Source organism: Hypanus sabinus, chromosome 12 (genome assembly GCF_030144855.1).
Source record: "Hypanus sabinus isolate sHypSab1 chromosome 12, sHypSab1.hap1, whole genome shotgun sequence".
Classification (NCBI taxonomy): Eukaryota; Metazoa; Chordata; class Chondrichthyes; order Myliobatiformes; family Dasyatidae; genus Hypanus; species Hypanus sabinus.
Window position 1 is genome coordinate 69,340,035 of NC_082717.1, and position 9,608 is coordinate 69,349,642.

Genomic DNA, 9,608 nt, shown 5'->3' on the forward strand with positions numbered 1-9,608 from the left:
CTTGAAACTTGCCCCTCAGAATTACTTTAAATCTTTCTTCTCTCTCTTTAACCCTGTATCCTCTGGCTTTAGACTAACGTAGCTAGGGGTGAAAGATAATCACCACCCACCTTAGCTATACCGCTCGTGATTTTATAAATTCCTCAGCCTCCTCTACACCAGGGAAAACTCAGAATCTATGGATTGTAAGTTCCCCAAATTCAGAAAACACAACACAAGCAAACAACATCTGCTTTTAAAAGTCACAGTGAAATGCAGAAAACAAAGTCAATTTGATGATGAATGAATCTTGAGGAATGAATATAAAAGCAATACAATCTTTTGTGAAGGACATCCAAAAATTCAAAATTGGGTCGACGATTTTTCATTTGATGTAAATATGGAGTACTGCATTCTCTTGGTTATTCAATCACTCGACAATCCTCTCAGTAGACTAAGAAAATATAGGCTTATATGAGTAGCTCCAATATAGTCATAAACAAAACATACCGAATGCCACAGTCCAACAATCCCGTTGGTTATCTCCATCTGCAGGCTGCATATTGGCTACAGGAGTGTCTTTTTGTCTGGGATCCCAGACTTTTACCATTCCTTTCAAAAAAAAAGCACAAAACATAATAAATGTAATTTAATATGTAACAGATACAAACAGGCAATAGTATCTACAGCCAGCATCTAGAATACAATGTGGGCTTCATGTTGTCAATAACTTTAAGGTGAGAAAATTTGACTTGTTCCTCACAGCAGCCTGCAAATATATGTGCTATCCTCACTCAAACATCAAAACCCCAAGAGCAAGACAAGACACTGATTCAAACATTGAGAACATCACACTGAATTCTAACCAATAGGATGCCAATAACTATACACACACTTTCCAGAAGGGATTAAGAGGCAAATCGAAAAAATGGGACTGTTCATTATCTATAAGCCCCAGAATACAAAGACCAGCTGTAGCACATAATTACCACCATAGTCAATAGAAACAATCCAAGACAGTGGTAAGTATAATATCTTGCACTGCCTTTATTTGCACTAATGTCTATTTCTTAATTGATAAAGGTAGAGCATGTACATCAAGTTGCTGATCTTATATTCTTAATTTTCATTTATCCAGTATTGAGAAAAAGCATCAGGTTGGCCACCTTGGAGAAAATAGTAAATATAGGGAAAATAGTTTTGATGATTAGATTGCCAAGAACTTCATATTGACAACAGTCTGCAATTGGAGGCCCTCAAAATTGTGAGAGCTTATATAATTAATGAGAAACTGTTTGAAGTGGTAGGAGGATCAGTAATCTGAAAACACATATTTAAAATAACCAGCAACAAATCTAAAGGGGAAAGGAGAGGAATTACTTTGCACAGTAAACAGCTGTAATCTGGAACACAGTGCCTGAAATAACTCTCAAAGAGGAGTTAGATAAAAACTGGAAGAAAAAGCTTTCAGGTTAAGAAAGCAAGATGTTTCTGGTGCTCTTTCAAAACTCTGGCATAAGAAATGGAGTGAATAGCTTCTTTCCATGTAATATTTTTCTATAAGAACCACATTATTTCTAAACTTTCAAATACCAATGTATAAAAGTTTCAAGATATGACACCTAAGCAAATGCATGTTAATAGATTCAATTATTACACTAGTGCAACAGACTGCAGAAAATGGATCAGGAAACACAAATAAGGAACAATTTAAATGCAGTTTACCATCCCTGCTGCCAGTAACCACTTCTGGAGCTCCTTCCCCAATTCCCAAGCCTCCTACTCCATCAATGCTGTTTATAATCTCCTTGTGAGCTTTTACTGAATAGACTGGCGATTCTGGAGCCTCTAGATTCCTGAATAAATAAAATCAGAAAACTGAGTAGAGTAAGTATATTTAAAATGAGTAGACTTGATAGTGAACAGAACAGAAACGACCCTGCAGCATTAGTAATCTAGTGAAAAAAAGTTCATACAGCTTACTGCTGTGTGGAATCTGCTCATAGACCCTTGCCTGGATAGTCCTGGTGCAGGATCCACAAGTGCAAAAAGAAAGGTCAAAATGAGGGAAGTTACATTTATGCTTAATTATAATGAATTCTATGCTTGCTGTCAGGGACATCCAGAAATATTCCAAAACCTAGACAGCTGAGTGACTGACTTTGCTCTCATGGGTTTTCTCAGATTAATTTACAGAGCTTGTTCTAGCTTGCCCATGTAACTTAATTGTATCACAAGTTCCTGGCAACATGCTGAGTAGGTAAAGAATGTTCTTAAGTATAACATCCAAACCACTTAAAGGCAAGGAATGAAAAATCCATGCAGCAAGTACAATCTCAACTCAACAAAATCAGGAACACTGTTTGTTTTGTACAAATGAATTGTTTAACCACACCATAACATATTCTACAGTTTAAATGATTACCTAGTAAAGAAATATTGATAAACTTTGAAGTACATTTAGTATCATACACAGCACCAACTACCACAGGGCACCATTCTTGGAATTTGGAACATTTGAATGGACTTATCTTGTGTGATTCTATGCCGAAATGAGCCTCAAAAGCATCAAAAACACATTTGGTAGCAAGTTATCAGAACCTGCCTACCAGGTACAGGTTGCTCATTTTATTTATAAAATGTAAAAATGAGAATTCAGGAACATAGAATAGGCCTCTGGATAACTCAAGCCTGTTTAAGCATCCAATTACATTGAAATTGGAATTATGTTATTATTGTCATGTGCAGAGTGAAGAGGATATCTTGCATACTGTTCACACTGATCAAATCACTACACTGTGCACAGAGTAGAACAAAGTAAAACAATAACAATGCAGAATAAGGTGTGATATCTATAGAGGAAGTGCAGTGCAGGTAAACAATAAAGTGCAAGATGGTAACAAAGTAGATTGTAAGGTCAAGAGTCCATTGTGCTGCAGAACCATTTAATAGTCTTAGTAAGGGTTGATGGCACATGTCAAGTTTCTTTAGCCTCTTGAAGTAGAGATGTCAGGGTGAGGTCTTGTGGCAATGGCCTCTATGTAGTTGGACCATGACAGGATAATGGTGACTTTCACTCCTAGGAACTTGAAGCTCTCAATTGCAACACCATTGATTTATGCACTGCCTCCCTTCCTGAAGTCAATGACCAGCTCTTTTGTTTTGCTGACATTGAGGTTAAAGGTTTTTGTCATGTCACCATGTTACTAAGCTCAATATCTCCATCCTGTTCTCCAACTCATCATTATTGAGATACAGCCCACTGCAAACTTGTAGATGGAGTTGGAGCAGAATTTGGCCATACAGTCATGAGTGTACATAGGGGCTGAGGACACAACCTTGTGTAGCACCAGCTTTTGGAATAATCATATTGTTGCTGCCTATTCTTACTGATTGCAGTCTATCCATTGTGAAGTCTATTGCAGAGGGAGATACTGACTATCAGGGTCTAGAATTTGCTGATGAGTTGCATGGAATTATAGTGTTAAAGGCAGAGTTTAAGGCCATAGCTACATTTTACATTTCTGCTCCAAAGTTTTTGTCTGTATATAGCTTGCATAAACTTTAGTTTATCTGGTTCTGATAAAAAGTCATTGACGTACCATGTTAATTTTATTTCTCTCCCCACAGTTGGTACCTAGCCTGCTGACTGGTTCTTACAATTTTTTTTTCAAATTACATTCAGTTATTAAGGTTTAATTAATATCAATTTTAAAAAACAGTTTTAAAAAGTCAAAGTTAATATCTATGATGTATGTATCGATGATCACTGTTGAAGCATATAATTGAATTTTTCCTCCAACTAATATGGAGAAAATTCAATCCATTGAATGATGAACAAATATTAATCAAGTTTTATCAGAGAGTTTAGAATTTAGATAAATACTGCTATGGTGGCCAGGGAAATTGCTTCAAAAATTTCAAAATAACTTTATACAATATTTCATTGATAATGTTCAGAAATGCAATAATTTCAAAAAAAATATTTCTCACTCCTCTTCCAAAATTAGAACACACACAAAAAAAGCCCTTACCAAATATTGAGGTTTCCCTCAAAGTCTCCTGTAGACAAATAACGTTGCTGCAAAGAGGCAGCTCCAAAGGTGCCACATTTTATGGGTTTTGATTTCTCAATCTGAAATTAGACATATTTCTCATGTTATAAAAATTAGCAATAATTTTCCAATTACAGAATTCAAAAGTAGGGTTTCAAAGAAACTGAGATATTAGAGACAATTATTCAAGGAATAACTTTTACTGCATTAGCAAAATCTATAACTTGGCATATTTTTAAACTGATGATAAACACGAGCAGAAGGTAGCCTTTCTGTTGGGGAGTTCCAGATACAGAAAAAGAAACTTTTGGAGGAATTCACTGGCCAAGAAGCATTGGGGGTGGGGGTGGGGAGTAGATCAATAAATAGCCATCCCTTTCCTTTCATAAATGCTGTTTGACACACTGAGTTCCTCAGATTCTGTTATATTTGTGGTACTGGGAAGCCAGGTAACTGTGAATAACACACACTAGAGACAGAGAAGTAAAGAACAAATGTGCTACACTACACACACACACAAACCAGCCAGAAAACTATTAACGTTCAATGGAGTAATCATCAAATTCAACTAAAATCTTCTGTCTAAACTCGAGAAAGAGGGTAGACAGCCTCTATTCCCAGATGTAATCTTGGAGATTATTCTGCCCCATATGCTGAGGGGCAATCACTAAACTAGAAATTCAATCTGTTTGGAGGCTGCCTGTTCCAGTGAGGGTACTAACTGTGGATGACACGAAAGTCATTTTATTTCTTGGTGGTGTATTGAAAGATCTTGGCTTGGGTGTTGCATTATCAGTAGGGGGCATCTCAGAAAGCACAGATAGTGGAACATTGGTTGTGTCATTTGATCTTAATGGGGGTTCTACAGTCATTATTTCAGAATCCTGTCCCATTTCTACAACTGGATGTGGATTGGTCAGTTGTTGTGTTGGTTTTCAGTTGCCTCAGAAGTGGGCAACAGCTGATCAACATGCCTTCTCCAGATGTTGTGGTTACTAGTTTCTAGTTACTAGTTACTAGTGTGTATGATGCAGGACCAGTTTGTAACACCACCATCGCAGGTATCTGCTTTGTTCCAGAGATGTATTTCCAGGCAAGTATCTCTCTCCTGCTGTGAAGCTTCTGTATTTTGCTGTGGCACACCTCTCTTCTTGGGTTTTCTGTTGTGTTTGGGGGTCTAAGCAGATCGAACAAGGTTCAAAGCTGTCTTTTCATCAGTGAAGTGACTGAGCCATTTCAGTGGTGGCATGAGGTGTGTTGCAGTACGTCAGCAATAAAGTGCTAAGACACTGGCTGAGCAATCCACTTCCCACTGAAGTTGAGGGCTTGTTCCATTGTTTGTACAGATCATTTATTAATATCTTCCAGATGTAGTGCTCTTCATGATGGCAGCCTGGGGCCATTTGCTGTGTGCATCCATTACGACCAAGAACATGTGACCTTCTACAGGTCCTACATAATCAATGTGAATCATCTGCCATGGTTCTTCAGGCGATTCCCATGGGCGTAAAAGAAAAAGTTGAGGAACATTTCTCACTCACTGACAATAGGGCATGCTTTTGTATTCTCTTCAATGGTTACATCCAGTCCTGGTCACCAGAAGTAGGCACATACAATTTCTTTTGCCAGTTTTCAGCTTGCAGTTCATCAAGCACTTTCAGTCTGGATAGCCTATCAGCATTTGAATGGTGCTTGGATCTCCTGTGATCTACTGTTTGTCATACTGATGTGCAGATAGTAACAGAGGCCAACATGACATTCAATTAGTAACCAAGGAAGGCATGCCCACATGTGGACCAAAATCTGACATCAAGGAGCAATGATCTGTCAGTAGTGTAAATCATCAACCAAAAAATAATTCATGGAATTTCATAACTCCAAAGACAATTGAAAGTGCTTCCTGCTAATCTGGGCATAGCGGCTTTCTGCCTTGCTTAATGCCTTTAACGTCAATGCAACTGGATGCTCTTTCCTCGATGGTATGCGTGGGATACCTGCCCCCACACCACAGGGTGATGCGTCGCTGGCCAACTATATGGGCAATGATGGCTTGAAGTGTTTGAACGCTTCAGAATGTGACAAAGCTGTTTTGGCCTTTTAAAAAGCTCCTCACAATAATCTGACCACTGTCAGTGTGTTGATTTACTTAAAAGCTCATGAAGTGGTTCAATGTGCTAGCTAGATTAGGAACAAGCTTTACATCGTATGCTGGTAGTCCTAAGAAAGATCTTAATTAACTTACTTTCTGTGGTCACGGAGTCTCCATAATTCACTTCTTCTTTAATGGTACCATGTAAAGCCCAGAGTTGTCAATCAAATGGTCAAAAATATTGAATTTAAGTTTGAAAGAACTCAAATCTTTTAGTCCAAGTTTTCTAGGTGCTCACACCACGATTGGCCCAGAACCACTGGATAACAACCTTTAAACTTGTACAGTGGATGTTTCTTACTCTGTTCATTAATCTCCACCTTAACATGTACTACTCCCCTCACTGGAACAGCCTCACCATTGAAAGTCTCTAAAGTCAACCTTGCCCCTACTGGGGTGAAATGTTGCAATTTGTCCTTGTAAATTGTGTCTGACACCAGCAATACTGCAGCACTCATGCCTATTGCATCTTCACTATGGCCCCACCCAATCGCAGGGTCACCCAACAGCCATTTTTGTGTCCTGAAACTGAAAAAAAAACATTTAACCAGACTGAGAGTCACTCAGTTCGTCCTTAGCATGCTTCATCTTGTTCACATTTCTTTTTGTTTTGCTTCCAAAAACTATTTTACTATATTAGTCTTTTTTAAGTTGACAGCGTCTTTTTACTTTTATAGGTGCATTCAATATGTCCTCATTTGCTACACCCTCATACCAGTGTTCTTTTGCCAAATGACCAGTTTTGTCCTACAAAATTACAGTACACTGCCAATTCTTAAAGTCAGTAGAAACTTTACGAACTTGGGAAAATGCATTTAACAGCTGTGTTTCTTTAGCTGCCATCTCCATAGATAAAGCACAGTGGCCTTCTGCAGGCAGATGTTTCTGGATTGTCTCACTAGGCAGACCACATACAAATAACATTTCATTCAGGGACTGCCATAAACTGAAATAACTCTTGATTCCTTTTATGAAATCTAAAGTTCTTAGCAATACCCAATGGTTTATGTGAATAGTGGTCCTTCAAGACTTTATATTCTCATAATGCTTATCGCCAGGCTTAGTAGGTTGCACCAGACTGCGCATAAATCAAATGTTTTTTTTATGTATCACAGTCAGAACAGTTGGAACACGAATATCATCTGACATTTGATTTGCCAATGCAAAATATTCACATCTTTCACACCATGAACTCCACTCCTCCATCGTTTCGTCACACGGCCCCACACTTAATTGTCGCCATTTTCAAACACAATCATGTTCCAGGAAAGTTAACCAGCCTTATCCATCTCTCTTTCTCCCCCACTTTTACTTGTTTTACTTAACCGTCTCGTTCTCTCCCCTCGGATTCTTCACTCATCACGCGTCTGCCGCCGTTTTTTTTTTGCAAAACAATAAATATCGCTTAAGGACGTCACGCCTTCGCCGACTGTTATGTTGGGGTATTGGGAAGCCTGGTGTCCGTGAATAACACACGCGAGAGATAGAGAGGTGAGAAACAAACATACACCTGTCTGTTTTGCTTGTAAAACATCTACCCAGAATGCCCACTCACATTAGGTTCAATTAGACACTGGGAAGTTTGTCAGTAACCTGTAAGCGTCAATATACAAATACTGTACATAAAAGATTCCATCATTCTGCTCCCTCTTGAGCTCCCAGGTTTTGACTCAGTCTCAAAGAAGCAATGGATACAGTCGTAGTTAAACAACACGGAAACGCATCCTACAACCCAACTGTTCCATGCCGACCAAGAGTCCCTTCTAATCTACTCCCGTTCGGCCGGGCAAATCTTTCGTCCCTGCCCCTGTCCAACTGTCTTTTAAATACGTTCTTATACCTGCCTCAACCACCATATTCCGGTGGCTGCAGCTAAGACCGAAATTTAATTCGAAATATTAGGGGTTTTTTTCAAAGAAATAACAAGATACAACTTTAAGTCGTAGATGAGAACTGTAATTAACGAGGAGCTGTCCCGTCTCCATGACAACGGCAGGCCTGGACGTCTGGTCACCAACCTCTTTCACCAGCACCAGATCCCCGTGAGACACCTCATAAATCTGCATCACGCCCGTGCCCCTGGCGAAGTTGCCCATGCATACGAACTTGGCGCTGCACGGGATCCATTTGCAGTCGAATAGGGTGTAGTTGAGCGACTTCTGGATGTGCGCTATGATTTGCGGCTTCTCCAGCGCCGAGCTCATCGTTATTACTATTCCTGCGTTCAGGGCCCCGGTCGCGATGCTGCCGGCGCGCACGCGCACTGGCCACCGTGCTTTGCGGTCCTCACGCCGTTCCGTACCGCACCGCAGTCCGCCCTCACTGACAGCCGATGTGCGATGGTAAATATCCCCGGGACCCCTTGTAGGAGACTGGAGAATAATAAAGGATAAATTACGTGAGAGAACCAAGAGGAATGGGAGTAAAGGATTGATGTAGGGAGGAATTCTAGAGCTTAAGAACCAATAGCTGAGGTCGGTGGGACGTTGGAAATTATGAAAATGCAAGAGGCACGAATTGGAGGAATTGTGGGCATCACGGAGAGTTTATAGAGATGGGTAAGTAAAGCTGTGAAGAGATTTGAAAACAAATATGAGATATTAACTGGCGGGAACACTATTTCCTTCACGTTATTTATGCCTTCACTGAGAATACCTATTTCGACTTTCATAATATTAATTTAACTCTTAATTCCTGCATTTGACCATCCTCTGCTGAAATACCTTTACTTGCCTTTATTATCGCTGCACTTGCCTCATCCAATAATAAATGCAAGAGATTCTGCAGGTGCTGGAAATACAGAGCAAAATACACATAAACGGCTGGAGGAACCCAGCAGGTCAGACAGCATCTATGGAGAAAAATAAACAGTTGACGTTTTGGCAGAGACCCATCATTCGGACTTCATTTGTGAAATAGAAGTGGAAAATTTTGGAATCATTCAGCAAATCAAACTGCATCTTTGGAAAGAGAAATGTTTATTATTTCAGGTCAAAGACTTCCTTAGAAATGCTGAGTGAAGCAGCTTACGTTACATTGTAAGAGTGGGGACCTGTCTAGGTTACAGGATAAGTCAAGTCCAGAGATAAGAAAAGCATGGAAGAGAATTTCAGTGATCAAGATTCTGAAGCAGTGGTTCAGAGTTAGTTGACGTTATGAAAGATAAAATAGGTAGTCTCAGTGAATGCATAAATATATGAAGCAGATTTCAAAATGGTGGTTTGGTTCTGATTCACACAGTTTCTAAGGAAAGGGAAGACTGGCTTGGGCCAAGAACTGAAAATTTATTTGGTCTTTCTCATCTTCAAGGAGCAGTGCCTCAAAAAGGTGGCATCTACCATTAAGAACCCCCACCACACAGGACATGCCCTTTTCTCATTGTTACTATCAGGAAGGGGGTACAGAAGCCTGAAGCCACACACCTA

The 9,608-nt window shown here is 39.6% G+C and overlaps 1 protein-coding gene across 1 annotated transcript in view; it reads right to left on the reverse strand.

Annotated features, from left to right (window-relative positions):
* Positions 1 to 8,738, reverse strand: part of dnaaf10 (dynein axonemal assembly factor 10) — a 33,927-nt gene extending 25,189 nt beyond the window's left edge. Inside the window, exons 1-4 of the mRNA XM_059986174.1 lie at positions 8,202 to 8,738; positions 4,014 to 4,114; positions 1,705 to 1,835; positions 490 to 591 (exon numbers count right to left, since the gene is read on the reverse strand). Of these exons, the coding sequence (XP_059842157.1) occupies positions 490 to 591; positions 1,705 to 1,835; positions 4,014 to 4,114; positions 8,202 to 8,387 (520 nt within the window). The 5' untranslated portion in view covers positions 8,388 to 8,738. The remainder of the gene's footprint in view (positions 1 to 489; positions 592 to 1,704; positions 1,836 to 4,013; positions 4,115 to 8,201) is intronic.
* Positions 8,739 to 9,608: the final 870 nt, after the last annotated feature.